The following is a 23,161-nucleotide window of genomic DNA, read 5'->3' as shown; positions in this document are numbered from 1 at the left end:
CTCCTGTAACTATCTAATAAAAAAATCAAAAATCAAATTTTATTACACATGCATGAGCCCTAAATCAAAATGCATTAAACTTTTGTGTGGATACCCTTACTCAGAATTAAAGTTATATTACCTCACCCTGGAAAGAATAAAGCTGCAGAAAATTATAAGGCCATTTTATTCAAGGTGACAGCATTCACAGAGGTGTTTATTACTCTTCTGACTTTTTTTCTTTTTTCCACTGAGCACCACCCTGTAGTGTTTCCCAGGAAATTTAGATACAGTAATGTTGGGAGGATCCCAGTGGACAACCTACAGCTTCCTACCTGGACCACTTACAGGAAGTTCGGTTTAGAATATCTGGCTGCATTCTCCAGTGCATATGCCATTGCCATGCAGTTACTTATAGGATGTGCAAGCTGGGGATCTGCACTACCACTTCCAAACAGTAACTCCACATTATCGAGTTAAATGAGGACACATGTGTAGGGCAATAAAACACTGAATCTCACTGCTTTCCTCTTCTTGTCTCTGCCAGAGACCTGGCCTGCCTTTTTCTCTCTTGCCTATTCACAAGCTCAGTCTGCAAAAACATTCTCTGAAATAAAAATATTCCAAAACATGTTGCAGGAAAAAAGGCACAACAAAATGAAGCAAAATTATGCAAACCTGCAGCTACAGGCAAAGGGACTGACTCAGGGACAAAGCGACTCCGAGCATGCCTCTTGGCAGGCCCCCGAATGCCCTCTCGCGGCAGTAGGACACCTCACCCTCCGTGTTCACGGGTCTGACATTGCAATTCTGGAAACGTGGTGCAGTGAGACAGCAACCATTTCCCTGTGTTTGCTCTCTCCAGCACACATTAATTTAGTAGCAACAGTAATGATTTATAGATATTCATTTTTCAAATCCACTTCCAGTAGCTCATGGTCTTTACTGTGTAAAGACTAAGCTTTCAGATTTATTATCTTTCCATAATCATATACAATAAAATAAAAAATGTACGCATTTTGTGTGGAAAAAGCTATAGTTTCATAAGATACATTCTGTATTTCAGAATACAAAACATATCACAACTATATTATGAAGCTATACCACACAAGCCTTACTTTCATTAGCCAAATTCCTAGCAGTAAAGGAAGCAAATTTAAAAAAGTATTGGCGGGAAGGGATTGCTTCTTTTCGGTATGCATTTGCCTCTCACTGGTTCTAGGCACTAACATGATTTGATACAGCTTCTGCTACCTCTGCTTCACATGGTCTGACCATTAAGGTGATGACCTAATATATTGTTAGGCACTAAAAGTAGTTGTAGGTGAGATCCAGAGTGAAATAATGTCCTTAAATAAGTAAAAACAGAACGGGTTTTGAGTGGCTAGGATACAACAGAGGGCTACAGACAAACTGTCTCTCCTTGCCTTGGAATTCCAGCTCTCTGTTCACTCTACATGCTACTATATCACAGTTCAAGAACTGGAGATGATGTATTTTATTATTTCTTCTTTGACAAAAGTGTAGTATCCTGAAGGAATTTTGTTGTGACAAACGCTCTCAAGGAGAAGTCAGCTCTGTTTGGTATAAGAGATTATTTTGATGGATTCTTACAATCCTCTTTCTAAGATTTCTTTTTATTCATTTTTTCCCAGACACATTACTAGAGAGTAAAGTCTTTTGGAAGACAGGACTAATAAAAAGGTCAAGATCTCCTATGATCTATTAATGTCTTCCTTTGTTCTTTCCATTACCAAGGAGCATTTATTAGTGACAACCTCTTTGGGCTAAATGACACTTTCTTCTGAATCCCTCAAAATTACACTTAAACTAGATAGAAGGTGATTTATTTCTTCCCTGCTTCTTTGCAAAATAGAAAGACTGCCATGCTGAGATTTCTTTGTTGTGTTGCATGTTGAAGGGTAGAAAATTTTGATTGGAGTCAGCACACAGAGATCAGAAAAAAACCCAGGTGTAATCTGAGATTCTGCAAAGTTCTTTAAGGAATTGATAGTTCAATTCCAGCCCAACAGAAGCTGAGCCTAGCTGAGATTCGGAAAGGACTGCAAAGATACACGTGTAAAGTGTGGATATCTAAAATCTGTAAGGGGCTTTGAACATATGAAATCATGGATCTACATCTCCTAACGTCTTTTGAAAACTTCAAATATAATGCACAGTCATATAGCTAATGTAATGATTTACGCTCTCTCACCATGGCTGTTTGTTCAGTAAACTGGGGAATTGCAACTATTTACATTCATTAGTTTACCCTCATAAAGAGAAGCACTAGACAATTCTAATTTAACTAGGAGCTTAAATTCTGTATCAGACAAAACAAATCTTATAGGGCAAATAGAACAAGCAGGTTTCTACTGCCCATATGCTACTGTCCATATGTTACTGCCCATATGACACTGCCTATCAAGAAAACATGCTTTATTCCTGGCACCTCAGGTCCAAAGGAAAAGAATATTGTAGATCTGACAGCAAAGCTGTCAAGATGGCCATAATTCACTACAGATTCAAGCCAGGGCCACAGCGGCTGTTGCCTACCACCCTGCTGTCATTGAACATGGACTTGGAACATTCAAGGACTTTCACTGAACCTTTTTTTCTGTTAATAAAGTAGGAGGGAAGGCATCTTCTATCACAGGAAATCTGGGAGAAAAAATGCATTAAAATTTGCAGGATACGTGAGTAGGAGATGTCCTCAGAAGTACTGTGGGTAGACAGGCAGTGCTTACCTGTACTATGGTTGGCTCCTTGGACAGCTGAGGATCGTTAAGTCTGTCCCGTCTGTAATTTAATGCAGGGTGTGGGCCGTTTCCATACTGACACTCAAAGCAGGAACCTGCATCACAGCCCAGATCCAGGAGATACTTCAGCACGGAAAGGTACTTCATCGAAAACATGATGGTAGCTGGAAATGTGGTGGGATGGCTTGATATATAGGCATCAATGTTCGCTCCATGGTCAAGGAGCAGTTTCATGGTCTTCAGGCAGCCATGGCGAATGGAGATGAGTAATGGGTTAATGAGGTCAACATTGGGGTTGGCTCCAGCTTGCAGCAGGAGCTCTGTGGCATAGATGTTGTTATTAAAAACAGCAAAATAAAGAGGGGTGGTGCGTCTGTCCTCGTAAAGGCAGGACCGTTCATTGGAGAGGGTGGTGTTGACATCATAGCCAGCATCGATCAGCTCTTCCAAGATGTCATCATTGTTGCGTTCAGCTGCTAAGTGCAGGGGGCTGATGCCACTACGCTTGACACGGGTGCGGCTGGTCACAGGGATCAGCATGGAGACAATCCTGTCAGGTGGAGAGTCAATGAACAGCAGTGAGCTCTAGGGGACCTAGGGGATCTACAACCATACAGCAAATCATAGCTGTATGGTTGTAACCACCGGAGAGAGCCTGCCAACTCAGGCACAGGAACAACTCTCTCTGAGAGAAACTAAAGTGTGAACTTGAAACCTGTCAGCAACTCCCTGTGCTCCTACCTTGCCGAAACTGTCACTTGCGTGACTCCTTCTTTCCTGGAGGAACAGGTGTTTTTTGAAATTATCACCCAGTTTCTATGAGATAGTGGCAGCTACAGGGGGAGTTACAATGGAAGAGATGATGTGCTGGCGCTCACCTACCCTGTTGTAACTTGTCTTAGGTGCCCCAGCCCAAAAGGCAGACGCCCAGCCAGGATCTCCCAGATGTTCTGCACCTTCATCGGCATGCTGTGGGTAGGACTGGAGGAACAGGTGCATGGCCTGAGGTGCCAGCAGAGAGGCTGTATCTCCCCACCTTCATCGGCATTGTTTTATGTTTTATTGCTCAGCAGAGAAGGGCACTAACACAAGATGTTGGCAGGCCTCATGGGTCACAGCCACAGCAAGAGGCTTGAGACAGAATGGGGTGAAATCAAACATTCCTCTGCAGGACTGAGCTAGAACAAACTACATATTTGGTTCCCAAGCCTCCCTGCCCAATTTTACGATTCAGTTATTACCCTAGCTTGATCTCCATCCTGGAGGCTCTCACTGTGTGGCTTTTGGCTGTGGCAAATTCATGGGACTATCAACATCCATCCCAGATCATGGGGAGCCAAAAAGATAATTAGGAAAGGACAGAAAAAGAAATAAAAATATTTTCCAGGCTGGTTTCCATGCTTTAGCCCAGGGAGAAAAAATGTACAGCCAAGTCCTAAACCCCAGTAATCAGGGGTTGCTATTGGAAAGTGTGATGTGGCCTCAGACACAGCAACATAAATCAAGCTGCTCTCGTTCTGTAACATGAAGTTCAAACACATGATGTGCAGGAGCCCCACAGTTGCAAATCTGTGATCATTTTTATTCTCCATAGGTGCCAATGGAGCTGCATGACCAGTCCTTTGGGTTAAACCCTCATTTCCTGCATGTAAAACTGGATGGTTTAGCCAAGGCACTAGGTTGATTCTGTAAATACAGACCAGTCACCTTAAGCTACTTCCAGAAAGACTAGGGACCATCCAGCCTGAGTCTGCCTACTGTCTCAGGAGATGCTCATGTTCCCTGTATGTTGTCTGTGGAGAGAGAGGGATATCTAAAATGAAACCTGTAGGAGCCAGCATGCTAAGCACACCTTCTCCTCCTCTTCTTCCTTCCATGCAGACTTTATCCAGCGGTCAACAGTTCTTCAAACATGCAAATCTCAGTTTCCTACCATGTAGCATGTCTCCTTTAAAATGCTGCACATCTTCAGCTTGACTGCAATGCCTGGTCCCAACACTCAGCCCTCAAACGTATATTTACATAATGAACTAAGCCAAATGTAAACGCTAGTCTCAGGAAGACCTTTCTTTGTGATACACTGAATGATCCTGTGAAAGACAGAGCCTCCAGTGCTCCCAGGAGCTGAAATAAGAGTTGAAGATGCATAACACTTTACAGGATTATGTTCCTATTTAAGTGTTGGACTGTTGATGTCTCTAAGTTACTTCTACATATCATTTTTAAACAAAAAGTCTTTTAAAATATGTAAATATCTTGGGAAATCAAACACCTTTTTTTTCTTTTTTTTTTTTCTAAGCAGCCTCACTCATTTTCCAGCACTCTGATGCTCACCAGGGAGCAGGAGGTTTGGGCGCTGGTGAGCTGGCAACTTCCCACCATTAGCAAATGTTCTGTAAGAGCCGTAATAACAAAAAGGGCACAGAGCACTGCGAGGACCATGCCAAGTACCAGCATTAGTCATCCCATGATCAACTGTTTTGAAGATTTAAGGGTCTGTTTTGTTCTTTCTCTCCAGCATATGTGCTTCAGCCAGCTCTTCACATCTGAGTTAAAGAGGCACTGCGTCATTTCTGTCTGCAAGGGAGGCCTGAAACTCAACATAGGGGTGCCATGCTGAGACTCTGCATCCAAATGCTGCAGTGTCCCAGGCCTCAGTACACTCCCTGTACCCCACATTTATTTTGGGAGGAAAAACAAGAAGCATCACATTTGTATCAGTTTCATTTCGAGGCTTGAATCGTCTCTCTTCCTCATCCTCCAAAGCGGGTCAGTTCAGTAATATGGTGCCTCCACTTCTGCAGTCTTTCCTGTCTGTCTAGAGGGAGAAGGCAGCCAAGGCCAGACACGCCAGGCTACATCCTACGTCCATCACAAGGCTGAGCCTCATGTACAGTTTTGAAATAGTGCCAAGTTTCCCCTTATCCCTGGCACCTGTTTTTGTAATTTCTATTTGTTAGAAACTATATGGAAAGGCATATATATATATATGAGGCAGAGCATCCTTAGCATGAATGTGCCAAAAATTTAATGGCTTTCATTTACTTGATAAATTTGCCCACACTTCACAAAGTCTTCCCTTCTCAGCATCTCAGTTCCGAGGGGGGAGGAGTTAAATAACTGCTTGTGATTGTCCTACAGCCGATGAGATGACCCTTATGAATTTCAGGTCAGTATTGACAAGGTGTCACTTAAAATAAACAAACACCAAGCAACAAGAGTTGACAGTTGAGCCTTGGGACTGCATTCTTGGCTTTTTGATGGTAGGGAGCCTTCGTGCTCTGGCAAAAAGTTGAAGCGTGGAATTCCTGCAGAATTACGTATTAAATCTGCAGGAATACAAAGAGAGGTCACCGTGAAGGGTGTTATTTTACTGAATACCAAAGGAATTAAGAATGATCAGCCAATTGGGCTAAAGCTTTGTCATTTAGATAAATATTTATAAGAGCAGAAATTTTTTTCTTTTTTCTTTCTTTTGCACTTAGTTTGCAGCAGTTGTGCACAAATATTTGTGCTCAGTCTTTTACAAGTGAAGGAACTCGGAGTTTGGGCTAAATTCTGGTCTCATTTATGCTGCTGGGTGTTGGGAATAAACAGATGTGAGATCTGAACCAGGCACTTTCCTTCATAACATGGGGATGGACTCAGCTTGTAGAGTTTCCATGTAAATTTCTTTTCAGGTCAGGGTGAGGAACTATTGAGGGGAGTAGAAGATTCAGAGAGCTGGTGCAGACTCTATATACAAATTGGACTCAGATCGACTTACTGTATTTTCAGATGAACTTTTTTTGAAAGTGAGCAACTAAAGCTGTGTTCTGTCTCTGGCACATTTCTCATCTAAAATGTGGGTTTTTTTTCAAGAAAATGTCTTTGCAGCTCAAACCCCAGAGAAAATTTTGAATCATGCCTGCATTAGTCTATGTAGGGTATTCATGTACACGCTGTATGCGTATAAACACACACTGGGCTGCCCTCTAGAATACACAGCTTGCACACAAAGCAGGCCTACTCCAACTGCAGAAAATTATTATCTTCAGGCCTATCAAAGTGATTTGAGAAGCTTAATAGGGATTCCCAAGAAGACCTAAACACTAGGATAAAAGATGCTATGGGAAGGCGTAGTGCAGTCAAAATTTTTCATTCCCCAGGCACTGTGAAATATATAAGAATCTGCTCCTACAGTTGTCTGCAAAGTTAGCTTTACTATCCAGAAGCAGTCTTTGCAGTTGGATATACTCTTTCCTTTGACTATTGCTGAAAGGATTTTGATAGAAGCTGTGACAGAAGAATTTGCTACAGTCACCAAAAGGGTCTGTCACTGTGAAATGTGACTGTATTTTGCAAAATGGCTGTGGGTCACTCACCCTTCCAGCAGTGAGGGGTTAAAGGCAGGAGCTATAACTTGCCCTAGGATCAGAATGCTAAGGAGTTCATCCTCAGAAGCATACTCCAATGTCTCAGGTCTTGAAAGAGCTAGGTCAACAATATTTCCATGACAGTGCAACAATCCGATCCCTAGACAGCATTTTCTAAATTGATATCCTTTATCACAGGCTGTAGAGTTTCTCCTATAAACAATTCTGCTTCAGAGGACTAGTAAGTCTACTCAATTCCTGGTTATTTTTCCATTAGTTACTTTTCTCACTGTTCAAAGTGTGCTCAGCTCTATCCCAAACACATTTTACTTCAGAAAAAAAAAAGATCCCGCTAGATCTTTTTATGCGTTTGTCTGTTATATTTAAGAGTCATTTAATCACTCACTAATAGAGTATATTTTCCAGATCATGAGTAATTCTTGTACTTCTTTTCTGAAGCCTTTCCAATTTCCTGAAAGGGTTCTGAAGGGGAGGATACCAGAACTGGACACCATATTCTAGCAACAATCTTTCCAATGCCCTAGAGATTCACTTAACCACTTCCTGCTGTCAGCATCTGAATTATTGTTAATAAAACCTGGACATACCAGAGGTGAATGCAGCATGTTCTGCTTGTACAGGAGAATCACAATGGGCTCATGTAGGAAAAAATGAGGACTAACTCCTACCCCTACACACATGCACACACACAGATTTTTTTTATTCTGTCTCAAGCATATTTTCTGGAGCTCAATTTAATCTGCTCCAAGATACATGAGTCTTTTTAGTTGTAATAGGTGACATCTTGGCAAAGCTAAAGGAATCTTGCACCCACATTCCTGCTCACCCCATCCTAGACCATCCCAACCTGCAAACACGTTCTTCATTTCCAGCCTGAGCTGTGCAAGCAGAAAGACCAGCTCCCAAGTGGCAGCATCCCATGTTCACAATTAGATCTAGAACATTCCAATCTCCTTTTAATAAGGACTTCAGATTCTTGTCTAAAAGATGAAACTATGAAATGAACTAAAACTTACTCGCAAATCCCTTTTTTGGCTGCTATGTGAAGAGGTAACAGGCCATCCTTATTGGCTTTATTAGCATCTGCTCCCTGGGACAAAAGAAATTCCACGATAGGTACGTGTCCATTTTTACAGGCTTCATAAAGAGCAGAGGCGTTATCACTGGCTTGAGTATTTATATCAGCACCTAGGAAGGAAGAAAACCTTTGTAGCACCAAAAGGTTAAAATCAGGTGGAAGCAACATGCTTTGAATGGACACATACATCTCCATGACACTGAAGCTACAAAATGTGCTGGACCGGGATGTGAATGAGGTCATATCAGAGGTGATACAGTCATATCAGTTGTATACAGTTACATCATAGCTTTCCACTGGTTTTTAATATGATGTGAATTTTATGAGGGAGAGTTTAACATGGGTGGTGACTATTAGCTCCCAATCATGATTCTAGGCTCCATTCAGCTGCAGCTCAAAGGCAAAAAACTTTAAAACTATAAAATTATTTATATAGCATGGCCTTTTCTTTAGATACAATAATTCCATTTGAATTTATGAGTTTATACAATGTATATAGATTATTCCTGAGCTGGAGTTTGGGCTAGATAACATCAAAAGATGCTCTCCATAATTCTATGATTATATATTTATGATATACATTTATTTATATTTAAATATATTATTTATACTTTTTATATATTCACGCTATCAGTACATTTATACTATTTACACTATATTTTAGTTTTAGTACATAGCCAGGCCAAAAGAGTACTCTATAACATGACATCTGCATGGTATTGAGTAACAATTCTAATCAGCTTTGGTCATGCCTTATTCAATGAAAATTTATTTCATTTCAAAACTCAACACCTAAGGCCACATCACTTCACAAGGGTTCCAGTTAGGCTCCGAATGGTAGGTTTTACCAAAAAAAGATGAACATTATTCATGAGCTACTAGATTATTTGGGGCATTTTTTTCTGGAGCTCTAGCGTGTATTTGGCTTAATAAACAACTTGCAAGAATAAACCAAGACCTAATACTTTTTGGCCACAAACAATTTGGATTCTAGCTTTTTCTGTGCTAGATATTTAAGGCCTGGAAGCCTGGGTTTTGACTGTAGTATACTGTACTGTGCTGTCCTCAGGAGGGCTGCTCTATGTGTATCCTAAATGGGAATGACATTTCACTGGAGTTTTGCTTTTAAACTCCAATAGAGGAGCCAATCAGTCTCCCATTTGATCATGAAAACTCCTTGCCAAAGAGAACATTCCCCTGTGCTCTCGCCCCAAACTGAAACATCTGTGTTGTATTTGGCCCTTTGAAGATGTAGCTGGAAACATCAGGAGAATTGCAGTGACAAAACATAACACAGGACTACGATCCTAATGAAAAAGAAATGAAAAAGAAACCCTTTTTTATGATGAACATTGCTCATCATAAACAATGCAGTGATATCATTACTGGGATTCTCAGAGGAGCTTTCCAGGGCTTGAAATAATTGGACAGTTTTAATGGATTTTCTCCTGTGTATTTTTCTCAAAATTGAACTTTACGGAAATCCTAATATCTATCTAAGTTGAAACACAAATCACATCCTGGCTTAGTTTCTAAAATTGTAGGCAGTGTGGTGGACTAACTGGTCACATAAAACTGACTTGAGAATGCTAGCTGGACAGCAGAACACATTTTTTGTTCCCCAACTCATATTTTAGCCATACTAACTGCTTCAGAAGTTTTTCTTATCTTCATTGCTGTTTAGCTCTTATTTCACAAGTGCAGGGCCCAGCTGTTACCTACATTGAAGATATTAGCCCACAGTGAAAATAAAATATGCCTCAGAAGAGTAGTAAAGTACGTTGTGCTTATTTTAAAGCTGTTTTACATGAGTGGAGCAGTAAAAGGTAGATTTAGTGTAAACTAGAATCAAATTCACTCTGTTCACATGTTTGAACATATACACACAGAGAGAGCAAGTCTGCTTCTCCTTGGTGTAAATCCATTAACTATACAATAGTATTTATCTATTTTCAGCAGGATTCATTAATGGAGGACAGCTAACCTTGCCCATCACTGCACATGTTCATGAGAAGATGGGGTTGGCTAATGTTCAGCTTCTGACATCTATTACCACCTACAGTTATCTTTTATGACTGATTGGATTTTAGGCTACGTGTGTGCAGCAATATGGGTTTTCAATCAGGCAGTGTAATTAGAGAGCACGATATTACTTCCCAAAGTAGGTGACCATGAATGGATGCTGAAGAAGCGGACGTGTCTGGGCCATGCTCACTGGAAGACCCTACACAATTCAGCCACCTGGAACAACAGGGTTTCAGCACCTCTGAAGGCTAGGTCTTGTCTCCAGAAGCAGAAAAACTGAGCCAGGGAGAATTAATGGCAACTTTGAAATATGAAGAATGAAAGCAGTAAAGGCATTTAATGGCACAGCTGTACTCACCACATTTTGCGAGGTATCTCAAAGCTTCCAACTGCCCACTCTCAGCTGCCACAAACAAAGAAGTGATCCCATAGGCATTTGCAGACTCGATCTTTGCACCTCCTTTCACAAGGATATCAATAATCTCCAGGTCATTTCGGGAGACAGCCTCATGGAGAGCAGTCCATCCTCGATTGCAACGATGGTTGGTGTCAGCATTGTACTGCACCAGGAGCCTTGCAGCCTCTGCATTCTTGCGCTCACAAGCTGTTTTGGAAAAAAGGGAAGTGATTAGGACAGGCTTTTGAGAAGATTCTGGATGTTGTGGTATCCATTCCATGTAGCATAAGGCAATATAATACAACTAGGCCATAGTCAGTAAAGACCAAAGTTCCATCTAGGTGAATATGAGGGCCAAGGCTGTTACCAAATGACACTGTCCGGGGCTTGTAAATGATGTGGCAGTGAAGGCAATCTTCAACCAGGGCCTGGAGGAGGCTAAGTGTTCTGTGCAGGACTTGTGCCAGGCCTGGCATGAAGGGGAATCCAGCCCAGCACGTTTGTACCAACTGGACACCACAGTGACACAGCAAGGTGACAAGGTGCAGGAGATTATTTATAAAGAACAACATGTTACAGAAATCATAACTTGAAAACTTTCCAAATTCGGTGCAAACTGACTGGACAACAGATAAAGCTCTATATAGACAAAAAAAAACCCAAAACAAGCTTAAACCAACAGTACCCAGGAAAGGATCCTTAGGAAACAGTAATGATGTGAGTCAGCAGCACTTTCTCAGCTTGCAACAATTTATAGTTCAGGACCATCCTGAGCTAAAGATATTTTCTTGATAATTAATAGTATTTCGTTGATTTTTATTCTACCAATTTGTCCCATTGTTTTTTGAATCCCAAATTGTGAGGCTTCCTGCACACCTTTATGGTGGGACCCCAAACCAAAGGTACTTAGAATAAGGGACATTTACAAACCCCAGTTAGCATTTGTTGTACAATGTATAGAGAGGCCAGCACACTCCATAGCAATTGGGTTTTTTTCTTTGAAATAATAGTGTCTTTTCCTCACAGAATTCCCACCTTTTGGGTTTGGCTCTTCCCTTGGGATATTGCCATGGCTTCCTCACCCATACGCAGGTGTCACTCATGTGTACTGAAAGCAACTATGTGATTAGACACTTCTGTAATTACCTGTGCATGGCTCTGCAGAGTTTAATTTGTTTACGCACTGGGGATGACTAGTTTCTTACGATATTTTTTCTTTTTGTTGTTGTTGTTGTTGGAGGATAGACCAGAAGATTTTGCATCAAGAGTAGCACATCCTTAATAACAGTTTTCCTCTGGCTAAACGGTGCTTTCCTATTACACTTGCTGTTATTATTAGTAGTATGAGCACTGCTACTACTACTACCACCACTACTGTGTGCTAAATGCACGGTTGAACAGCTTTCCTTTAGCAGACTATAGGCCAGAATTTTAAAACAAATGCATTTTAAACAGCTCTAATGCTAGGCATCCAAACTTGGAGGCAAGATTACTGTTTTAACCAGTAATATGTGCTTTTTAATGTTTTAGAGTGCTAAAAATAGTCATGACAGGAGCAGTCAGTTAAAGGGCATGGACATGAAAGTGTGAGAGATCATCTCCTTCTCTGAATCTTTGTGATATCATAATGTAAAGCTGTTCTGCTAAAGAAAGTGTTCTCTCTGACCAGCAGCAAAGTAGCATGTTCACACTAAACACTTTACCTACCTCAATGAATTGTTTACAACCTTATGCATCTCCCACAGCACACAGCCTGGCCTGGCGCACACAATATAGGAATCACTGGCATGTCTACAGCCATCGTACTCCCACACCTAACAGGACCTACTGTTTAGACGAGCATACATATTCCTGTACAATCCAGCTTTCCATAAGTTTGGGACATTGTGCAGACACCCTGTGCTTAGGGCCCCACTAAGCATCACCCACCCCACCCTCAGCCCATGTGGCATCCTGCAGGGGCAGCTCTAATCCTGCCTCTGAGGTGGATGAGAAGAAAGGCTGTGGCATGGCAGGTCAGACATAGTAGACAGGGAAAGTAGAAAATGAGAGCTAATCACAGTTTCAGCCTCACACCACCAGCCATCCTGCAGCTCTGCCTCGGTGGTGCCAGAAGAGCTCAGCATCCCTGGAAAGGCAGCCGCTTACCTTTGTAGAGTGGCGTTTCTCTGGCTTTGTTGGAGATGTCAGGCTCGGCCCCAGCCTGCAGCAGGGTGAGCAGGCAGTCCAGGTTGCCCCGGCTGGTGGCCAGGTAGAGAGCTGTCTCCTCATTGAGGGTGCGCTGGTCGATTGTGCCAGGGTACGCTGTGAAGAAATGGCAAGCCCAAAGCCATCACAGCACGTAGTGCACAAGTATCTGCAGCATCATTACCTTTCAAGATCCTCCTAGCTTTACGTGACTTTTTGTTGTTTATTTCTTTTCTTTTCCTTTTCCATGAGCAAAGCAATTTAAGAATATACTATAAAGTTACTGTAACTCAGATCAAGCACTTTAAATCAGTGGCCGGCATAGATTAAAATGTTCAGCTATGGCCACTGGTGATGCAGTAAGTTGTGGAGTAACTGCTCTTCAGCAACAGTTTGAAAACAAACTATAGTAGTTAACCACCTTCAGAGATAAGCAAAGAGGTGCTGGGCTGGATCTCCCACTAGTGGGAAGTGGGGTAATTGCTGTCAGCTGTGGCAGCCAAGCAGCTCACAACAGCTGAGAGTTCAGCTACAAGGCTTTACTGTGAGATGTCCAGGACTTGGCAAGATCTATCCAGATACCACTTTCTCTGGAAGATCCTAACTTTTAGAAGCTTCAGTCTGGGAACCTATTCTCAAAGAGAAGGTGAAATTAACATACGCTCAGAGAGATTGGAAAAAAGCTTCACACACTGTCCCAGACCAGGCTTGGGTTTCTGCTAATTCTGCTTTTTAATTTATTCATATTCTTCTTCTCCCTTTTGTGATTACTTAGTTTTAACTTCACTGACCTTTTTGCAACAGGCTCAGGCAACCCACTTGGCCATAGTACGCAGCTTCATGGAGGGGTATCCAGCCATCCTTATTAGGTTCAGAAAGGTCTTTTCCTGATTTCATCATGTTGCATACTGCTTTTTCATCTCCATCCTTGATTGCTGCCACTACAGGGTCAAGTTCTCTTTAAAATAAGATTAAAACTCCTTCATTACTGAGAAGCTTTTTGCAGCAACATCACCGTATCGTCTAGCCAATATAGTGAATCCCTAGCCTATATAGTATTTATCATCCTAAGGTGTCTTGCTACAGGACCTGTAGAGGTAAAATTTGTCTTCTCTGATTTGGCCACTCACAACAGATCAGAAAAATCACTGTCTGGAGGTGCCAAGCTCTCTCCTTGGAGTGTGAGGAAGGTGAAAAGTGTGACTAATCTCTGACATAAACACTTATATTTTAGATAGCTGGAGTTGGGGGAGACCAGCTTTACCCTTGCTCTGTACACTTCCATGAGTGTCCATGGTTGTGATAACTGCATCACCCTGCCATTTGCTGTCCCATGTGGGACATGTGTTTCCATATGAGATCTCTTGAATAAGATCAGCTTTGAAGATAATTTCTTCTGTTCATCCCTGAAGAAAACTTTAAATTTGATTTGCAGGTGGCTTAGCCCTAAAACAGAAATTCTCAACAAATCTTATTCTTGTATTTTAAAGATACTTCCAATTTCTCTTACACAATGCTGTTTTCAGACATTAGCCAGTCCAGTTACGAAGAAGGGAGAGCTCTGGTTAGACTGTGTGAACATCAGGGTGTTGATCTGGGCTTTCCTTTCTTCAGCCAGGGAGGATTAAAAAACCAAATCCACCCACCCAAATGAAATTCTGCACTGCCCTTCACAACCACGCCCCACAGGTCCCCAGCCTTTATTTCAGCACTGAGTAATCAAATTTTCAGAAATGATAACCACCTCAGAAATTATAAACCTTCAAAAGTGTGTATTCAGTGTCCCAGTAAGAGATATTAGGTGCTGGGCACTTCTAAAAATCTGGTCGTGAGAAGCCTGCTTGGGAGCAGACCCGTTAGCTCCGTTGACAAGTCCATTCCTGCAAACCTCTTAGACAAGTTAGCGATTCCCCAAGAAACTCCAGCAGTCAGGGGCCTCTGGAACCACAGCTGGGACCTGATGCCAAGCTGTAAAAAGATTTGTGATCTGGTCCATTTGAACCCAGCAAACCACTGTCAGACTCCACAGGGTCAAAAAACTTCTAGGCACAAGGAGTAAAAGGAATAAAAAATTATTAGGGAGAGAGGGAGGTAAGGAGTATTTTAAAGCCTCTACAGAGTAGAAAGTGATTGAAATGTGTAGAATCACTGAAAAGTGTTAAAGTAGTATTTCACTGTTTATCACAGAAAACAAAAATAACGTGACAATCGTCTTTTGATGCTACCTAATTCTGAAGCTTTCAAGACAAGGCGTACTGTGAAAATCTACAAAGAGCATGAAGTGTGCTCCATGCCACCCAGAAGTGAGACACAATGAGCAGCCTACAAGTGTGCTTTGCTCTGCCAAGCCTTCTCTTTGCCAAGCTTGTGTTCTGCACAGTCCAGACAGCAACCCATTTCTCCAAGCTCTGTAAGAGCTATTGCAGAGCAGGGCTGACTGGGCACACCAGTCCTGCCGAGCAACAGCAAGAGCTGCTGTGGGACTCCCTGCAAAGTGGGGTCACAATGCTGCCTGTCACCGTACCATGGGTCAGCAGTGCCCGCAGCCCGGCCCGCCACCCTCCTTCCACCCCGGCTGAGGCTGCTGACAGCGCAGCAGAGGCAGGGAGCAGGTACCCTGCAGGTGATGCAGGCAGGACCCTTGCCCCTGGCAGGCAGTGGCTCTGTGCCTGGCGGTGGGCTGGCTGTGCCTTCCAGCGTGAGTACCTGCTCATGCTCCTGCTCAGCTGTGCTGGGAGAAGGCAGGCACTGCTTCCTTATTCTGAGGCACCAAATGACTAAGCACCAGGACAGCAAACACCACAAAGGAAGAAGCATTTTTCCACTTCTAATGGGGACTTGCAAAAAATGAATGATTTCAGAGACAGAGAACAAGAGGATGTTGGAAACATAGGACAGTTTGTGGTTCAAACTAACTCTAAAGAGACATCTTGCAGCCTTGAAAGCAGAGACAGGGAAGGGAAGTGCATGTCTCAGAGAGACTTTTAGCATCACCAGAGCAGGAATACAGTGTGCAGTGACTGTCATGCAGAGCAGTGACAATGGGAACAACCAGAAGAAACTCCGATTATGGCAGAAGGTCTAAAATTCTACAACAGAGATCAGAGACAGAAAAATAGGGGCAGCTCACAGCGCAGGAGTCCTCAAAAAGCAGATCATTAGTACAGCCTCTGCATTTAGTGCAAGTTACAGAAGTAGCACTGGATTTTGTTGCCTTGCAGGGGCTGGGCAGACTGACAGCCTGAAATTTATGTAGACATCATTAGTTTCAGCCTGCCTAGAGGTACCAAAATCTGTGCCATAACACTAATCCTAGCACTGAAAGAAAAGTCACCAAGCTGCTTCTGTGAGGATAAACTCAGGGACTGCAATGGAACAGGTGAACACATGTGTGCCAAGGAATGGGAAGGACACCATTTCCCAGGTGAAAAAGGACCTAGTACCCCTTGCTCCTTTTCTATAGCTGGAAGCAGTGATCTCAAGACAGCAGGGTCACAAAAATAGCAATGCTGGAATGGAGGGAGATATGGGACCCAAAGCCAAGCTTTTTGCTTGAGGAGATAACAGCTAGAGCAGGCAGCTGCCTTCCTGGCCACAGCCCACCCAGGAGAAATCAAGTGACCTTCTGATAGCTGCCCTGCTGAGGTCCCAGGGACACTGTTGTATCTCCACGCTATTTAGAGTACCCTGGGGATTAAGCTTAACACTGCTAGTTTTGTACAGATAACAGATTTTTATACAGGCATTTTAAATTGGGCATTTTGTTGAAGTCTGCTAACAGCAACAATTGGCACATTTGGCTGGGAGAGGAGGCGGAGGTGGGGGACCTTCATCTTTAAAAGCCTCTGGCACAAGGCTGCTGAAACCATCTGTTGTTCTGTGCGAAGGTTCAGATTACACTTGCAGGGCTGTTCACTGCAGCCTGAGGATTTGGGCACATGATTGCTACCAGCACTTAATGAGTTACTGCATGCCAGGTGGGCCAGTGCAGAAGGCTGTGCATTGGGCTGGCACACAGCAAATGCAGAGTGAATTACATTTAGCTGAGGCCTCAGTGAAAGCAGAGCGTACCTTGGATCTGTGGCAGGGTTAAAAATGTGTGAAGAATCAGTTACTACTCTGCTTAAGCCCTCAGATGCTGAAGGAAGCAAACTTCTGTTGGGCTCCTTGACCTTAAATGATTCCTGAGCAAAATGAGGGGGTTTGCTGGACAAGGCTGTCGATGCTTTAGCCAAGCAAATTCCAGATCAGTACAGAAAGTTTAATGAGTTTCAATGTGTAATCCTTGTTTTCTGCCTGGCTCATAATTGGCTGTTCTAAAAAAATGCAACACATTCTACAGCTTGGATTTTGTCAGATACAGAAAAAGTGAGTATTAAAACTACAGAGGAAACCCGAAGATCTGATGAAATCTGAACCTTACAGGCAAGTCAAAAGAATAAAGGCATTTCAAAGGCCAGCAGCCAAGATAATAAATACTCATTGCAGATAAGATGTATGATGGGGTCAATTCTGGGTGCTGCAGAAGCAGTTCAGTGGAGCACAGAAAGGTTCAGGAAGCTCCTGCTCCTCCCTTTCCTGGCAGCCTGGTGAGATACAGGCAGCATGGTGAGATACAGGCAGCATGGTGAGATACAGGCAGCATGGTGAGATACAGGCAGCATGAAGGAACAGCATCTCCCCAGGTGAAGCCAACTATCATCCCTGCCTGGCTCTGGGACCAGGGCTATAAAGCAGTCATGACATCATGCTTTCAGGTGGCTTCCCAAACACATTTTTGCTTTCACCTGGTAGCAGAGGAGCCCTAAGTTATCAGCTTTATCCCAGCCTTCTTGTGGACTGAACCCTACTGAGCTACCTAATACAGAAGAAATGCCTGCCCTCCAGTCATTGCACCCGGAGCAGCAGAGAGGCATGTAAGGTGTGCAGAGCACTTAATGAGAGGATGTGATCTTAGTGTGGCCAAGGGGCACTGGCAGGTGACAAGGTTGAGGGAGGCTTCATGCTTCAACAGAAATAGGTTTTCACAATGTCAGGGAGGGCAATGTCAGTGGGGAGCCAGGCACAGAGCTGGATCAGCTAGGGTGCAGGGTGAGGTGGGGGAGATTGTAGAGCTGGGTAAGCGATGAAAGGAGAAGTGTGTGTGGGGGGGGTGGTCACTGCAACATACATCCAGGGAGGGACTTGTAAGATGAATAAAACAGACTAGATTTGAACTGGGTAGATAAAGACAGGCAAGAATTTTCTGCAGGACAGAGAGTGCGCTGATTTTCTTCTCTTCATCTCATAGCTAAAGGCAGGTGCATGCATCTCTCTGCCTGCCGGGAGCTGTAATAAACTCAATACGGTCCAGACATTTTCACTACATACAGGCACTGGGGCAGAGTGTGGGCCACCACTATCCCTGTCTGCTTTCCTCATCCATGACTGTTTTCACCTTAGCTTATTTACAGTCTCTGCCAACTGCAAAATGTGGCCAGAAGGATTAAAGTCAGTCAAGCTGGTTTCCTCGTTGGGCAGGTAAGATGTGCTATGGCTCCTCAGCAGCCCTCCTCAGTGTGGAAGAACAGTGCTGGTATTGCTCAGAACAGGCATGGCCTCTTGGGAGCGTTTATAAAATATTTATTTTGAAGGACTGGACTTTCTCACCCTGTTTACATACTGCAATAAAATGTTTGTTTGTTTTCCCCACTCTTCCCCATTGCTGAACTTAATACCAACACAGTTACTCTCAGCACCTGCCTGCCTCATCTACTGTGTTGACTCAGGAGTCAGCCTATATAAATAAACCACAGTGCAGGCATCCCTTCCCTGCCATCCTTGTCCCCTCAGAGCTACCGAATGACCCAGAGTACCCAGGACATGTGCACTGGAGGAATGGAGAGGGGTCAAGGGGGTGAAGAGAACAAGGGAGGTCTGAGGTGGGTCACCTGCAAGAGCCTGGGCATGGTCTGGGGCAGCTGGGAGGTCGGAAGGAAGAATGGGAGGGCAGCGACGGTGCGGTGCAGGTATCAACAAGACCTCTTCCAGATGAACACCACCATTTCCCCCCACCAGATACTGTTGCCACCCCGAAGAACTGGCTCAGGGGGAGAGTGAATAGCAAGGCTTGTTTTGACCACAGGGAAAAGCAGGAGAGGAAGGCACTTACACGGGCTGGGATGTGCTGAACAGGCTGCCATCGTACCTTCGCCTGAACCCCCAGGCTGCCCCCGAGCTGGACGGCTGAGCACGGCCTCTTGGCTGGGCCACCAATCTGGAGTGGCGATGACATGAATGAAATAAAGAGAAATACTCCGAATAGGAGAAACAGGTCATGTTGAGGCAGAAACAGAGACACGCATCCGCAGAGATAGAGCGAGAAAGCCTGCCGGTCAGGGCTTTGAATAAAAGCAGATGGCCACGGCTTGCTCTGTGCTGGATTCAGCTGCTCGCTCGGCTCGAGATTATTTTTGGCCCTCTGAGGAAGCGTCAGGGGATTCAAATGACCATATAAGACAGCAGTGAGGTTAACCCTACCACCACCGCTCAGGAAGCAGGGACGAGGCGAGGTGACACTCATCACCTCCAAAGCGCCACGCAAGCAGGCAGAGGCAGGGGTGGAGGAGGGCCCAGGGCACCCGGGTGCCAGCTCCATTTCCAGCTCAGCTCTCCTGGGTGGCAGAAGAGTACAGCAATGCTACAGATCCAGAGCTACAGGCTGCAAAGTTTTTCCCTCCAGTGGGAGGTCAAAAGCTGCTCAGCTGAGGCAGAAGCAGGACAGGTTAGAGCATGGAACAGCAGATGCTGTCTTTTGCCAAAACAGCAGGTGTCAAAGGACCCCCAAGGAGGACAAGACCAAATGGCTAGGGGAGCCCTTGTTCTCCCCCGCATCAGGTCCTTGTGGCAGAGCTGACAGTACAAGTGCACAGTAATGATCCCAAGAAGCCACGACCTTTGGTGGGAGCAGGATGGCCCTGCGGCACAGCATCCTGATTCCACAGCTATGAAACGCGCTTACTGCTCATCAAATTGTTCCCAGTTTCCCAGCCTTGGAAACCAAACAATCACAGGTGGTAATGAGTGAGGTGTCAGAGGAAGGTGGAGTTATGAGAATGAAGGAGGAACAAAATTTCAGTTACTCCCAGATTATTAAAAAAAAAAAAAAAAAAAGGAGTTTAAAAGGATATTTTCCCTTGGCTTTGGAGTGACTTTGTAACCTCTTCCCTCCCCATTTGAGAAATCTGTGTTTTAAAAAATTAAAGGAGAACAATGTCTGGGTTTGAAACTGTCAGCAGGTGTCTGTAACCCACAGCCCAGCACCACAGGGGAGGGGGATGCTGCCACGCTTTGGTGTCTGGAGCTGCTCTTGGCTGAGAGCAGTGTGCCTGAGGCCAGTCTCCGATCTGAAATAACTACATCCTTTAAAGACTGCAGTATTTAGAAGGTAGCCAGCTCACACTGTTTTATGTACCTATTTTTGGCCTCTCTCCTCTGTTTTCCCATAACAAATGCTGTGCTCCGTCTCTGGCAAAATCTAGGCTCAGCATACAGCATGCCCCCGTGGGGAAAGGAGCCACTGGCTTCAGCAGGGCTGCTGTTGTTCAGGAAAGCATGTAGCAGTGCCCCTTTTCTTGTTTTATCTGTTGCTTACAGCAGATAACATCAAGCAAATTCTCATTTTGCTGTGAGGGCGTAAATTGTTGACCTCATTGGATTTATAGCAGACTGGCTTTCAAACTAATGACAGACTCACAGAGCAGCCGCTTGGTAAAGCTAATTAAAAAGCATGTGTTTTGACAGGGGAAGCTGTTTTTCTCTTCCCGGGCAGGGTGTTTGTCTGGGCCAGGCAGCTCAGGCAGGGGCTCACTCACCTTTGCCAAGGGTAGATGCGGTAGGGCGGGTTGTGGCTGCTGGCGTGGCTGGGGGCGGCTGCCTCGCTGGGACCTGCCACCATTGACTTCTGGTGGCTCTGGGCAGCTGGCTGACCCACGGGGTCCTCTTCCAAGCTCTGCTGGATGGCCATCTTTATCAGCTCATCTTCACTCAAGCTACCGTACAGACTGTATTCCTCGCAGCCTATAGTTTGTCTTTGAGTATTTGCTGCTGTTGTAGCCATTTTTATATTTTTTTTCTTTTTTTTTTTTTTTTTTGGCTTTCCTGTAAAAGGAAATTGTGATCATCAAAATTTGGAAAATGAAACAAACTCAATTATCTTGTGCTTTTGTTCGGCTTTGCCTCTTCATTAGACTGACCAGAAAACCCTTCAGAAAACCTCCTCCCGGGGAGAGAAGATTATCAGCTAAAATCTGCATGTAAATGTAATGAACTAACTCCTTTCTGTCACAGAGAAGTAATTGACTTAGCTGGTGTTTAAGAAAGGGAAGTGAGCTGCTGCAAGCAAGGCAGGTTTTTATCTACTTATTCTGGTTACCACCACTCAAAAGAAAAATAAGTAAAGGAAATACCCATAAAATTGAAGAGCTACAGCTTTGAAATGAATTTGTTTAGGAGAATGCCAATGGGCATCTATTGTTGGGTTTTGGGAGGGTTGTTTTATTTCTTGCTCTAATTGCAGAAAATTAAGGGAAGAGGTTTGTATGTTTGCTGGTTCTTTTTTTTATATGGTTGTAAGTTCTCTGCCACAAAGTGTATAGAACTTTGTGGAGTAATTTTTTCTACCTTATCTGAAGATCTCTTGAGCAACATGCAAAGCTGTTCTTTGAAGTGACTTTCTTTGTTTCACTCAGCTAGGAGAGCAACATGAGACTGCTCAGTTTCACTTCTGATTTTTTGCTTTTCACAGAACAAAGTTCAAGGTCATAAGCTTTAAGACTTATAGTCAGGCTCTCTTCTAAAAACTGGTGGTTGAGAACTGGAAATGAGAGAGGGGGAAAACATCAAAGCGCACTCAGCAGTCACAGAATGACTGTGAACCCTCACTGCAGCATGGACTCAAAAAAACCAAAGACAATCCAAAATACTGTGGTATTTCCAGCAGTGATAGGGAAGTACTAATGTGTTGAATTGTACAATGCTCTAGCAGGATCTCATTTGATGCCACTCTGGCCACCAGTGTTCAAGGGCCAAGGGCTTATTTCATGAGAGGAGATGGAAAAGCTTGCCTTTTTAAAGAAGATGACAGCCAAGGACTGAGTAAGAACTGTGTAAAATAATGGCGATGAGGGGCAGCGGAGGACATGGCCAGGACAGGGGAGGATGGAGAGCCAGCAGCAGGAGTCCACCAGTAGGGTTGCCGACAAAGCTGCCAGCCCCCAGCCTGGGTGCTGTCAGTCCCTGTCCCAGCAACACCACAGCTGGGCTGGTCTCCAGCTCCACACAGCCCTGCCCTGCCCAACCATGGGTCCTGGTGAGCTGGACCACCCAGCAGAGCCACAGGCATGAGGATGGCAGAGCCACCCAGGCCCCCCTTTCTCAGGACCTGCCTCCCACCAAACCAGCACTGCTGACAGAGTGAAGCCTTCAGCCCCTTTTCCCTGCACAGCTGCTCTCGCCAGCAGGCTGGGGCTCTGCTCCGGCTCTCCGAGTGCCTGGGGCAGCCTGGCTTCCCAGGGACTCACACCCACGTAGTCGATGGAAGCAGGGTCCAGCACACCACAAGCCTCCTGCCAGGAAACAGTCCTGACCAGGAGGAAATGGTAGCTCCCCAAATGGCAACAGAGCCGTATCTATCCATATCAAGACACTCATGTTTATTTCTTTAGCCATCATCTTTTTTAAAAAACTAGACTAATACAGTGTCAAGAAATTTCAAGAGCTTAAACCAAGCCATAACTAACTTAAAATCTAGGATTTAAGTTTTTCACTTCAGCAATCTTGGTATCTCTGACATCAAGAGCCACCTCAGGCTCCAAGCACACCCCAGAAGAAGTGGGAAGAGGTTGGGGTAAAGGGAAGCCCAGCAGATTTCAGATTGACATTATGACTTTTAACAACAAAGGATGTATTTTACAGCAATGCAAACTGCCAAAATAAAACCTTCTGTTGCTGTAAATAGTGCAACCGAGTTTTGTTGTTTTTTCTTTTTTGTATTTTCAGCTAGATTTCTCACAGCTGTTGTTGGTTACCTTCTCCAGAGAGAGCTGCAGCGCCTCAGCTCTGCTATGACCCTCTGCTGTCCCAGGGAAGCAAGCCCAGGCATCAAACTGCTGGCAGCTCTGGTGCGGAGCCGCTGCCTGCCCCATGCCCCAGCCGCTCCAGTACCTGTCCTTGGCTGTGCTCCAGCCAGCGGCTGGCCAAGAACCATGACACAGCTTTGTTTTCCCAGCAGCTTCTGCTGCTGCTTGGCTTGTTCAACTCCTGGCATGCTGGGCAGCACTTTCATAGTCGGTCAGCCTGGGTACTCACTTCGTAACTGGTG

General features: G+C 44.3%; 1 protein-coding gene across 2 annotated transcripts in view; it reads right to left on the bottom strand.

Moving 5' to 3' along the window:
• ASB2 (ankyrin repeat and SOCS box containing 2) overlaps positions 1 to 21,380 on the bottom strand; it is a 28,374-nt gene extending 6,994 nt beyond the window's left edge. The window contains exons 1-7 of one of the 2 annotated variants that reach the window (XM_014279721.3): positions 20,655 to 21,379; positions 18,953 to 19,057; positions 13,593 to 13,759; positions 12,763 to 12,918; positions 10,576 to 10,821; positions 8,131 to 8,302; positions 2,727 to 3,288 (exon numbers count right to left, since the gene is read on the bottom strand). In XM_014279721.3, coding sequence (XP_014135196.2) covers positions 2,727 to 3,288; positions 8,131 to 8,302; positions 10,576 to 10,821; positions 12,763 to 12,918; positions 13,593 to 13,759; positions 18,953 to 19,057; positions 20,655 to 20,899 — 1,653 coding nt within the window. In that variant the 5' untranslated portion in view covers positions 20,900 to 21,379. Of the gene's footprint in view, positions 1 to 2,726; positions 3,289 to 8,130; positions 8,303 to 10,575; positions 10,822 to 12,762; positions 12,919 to 13,592; positions 13,760 to 18,952; positions 19,058 to 20,654 lie in introns of both variants that reach the window. The other variant, XM_027804983.2, reaches the window with a different exon arrangement.
• Positions 21,381 to 23,161: the final 1,781 nt, after the last annotated feature.

The sequence above is a fragment of the Falco cherrug genome, chromosome 7 (genome assembly GCF_023634085.1).
Source record: "Falco cherrug isolate bFalChe1 chromosome 7, bFalChe1.pri, whole genome shotgun sequence".
In the NCBI taxonomy this organism is placed as follows: Eukaryota; Metazoa; Chordata; class Aves; order Falconiformes; family Falconidae; genus Falco; species Falco cherrug.
The sequence above is the reverse complement of the archived record's forward strand: the minus strand, read 5'-3'. Positions and strand labels throughout refer to the sequence as shown.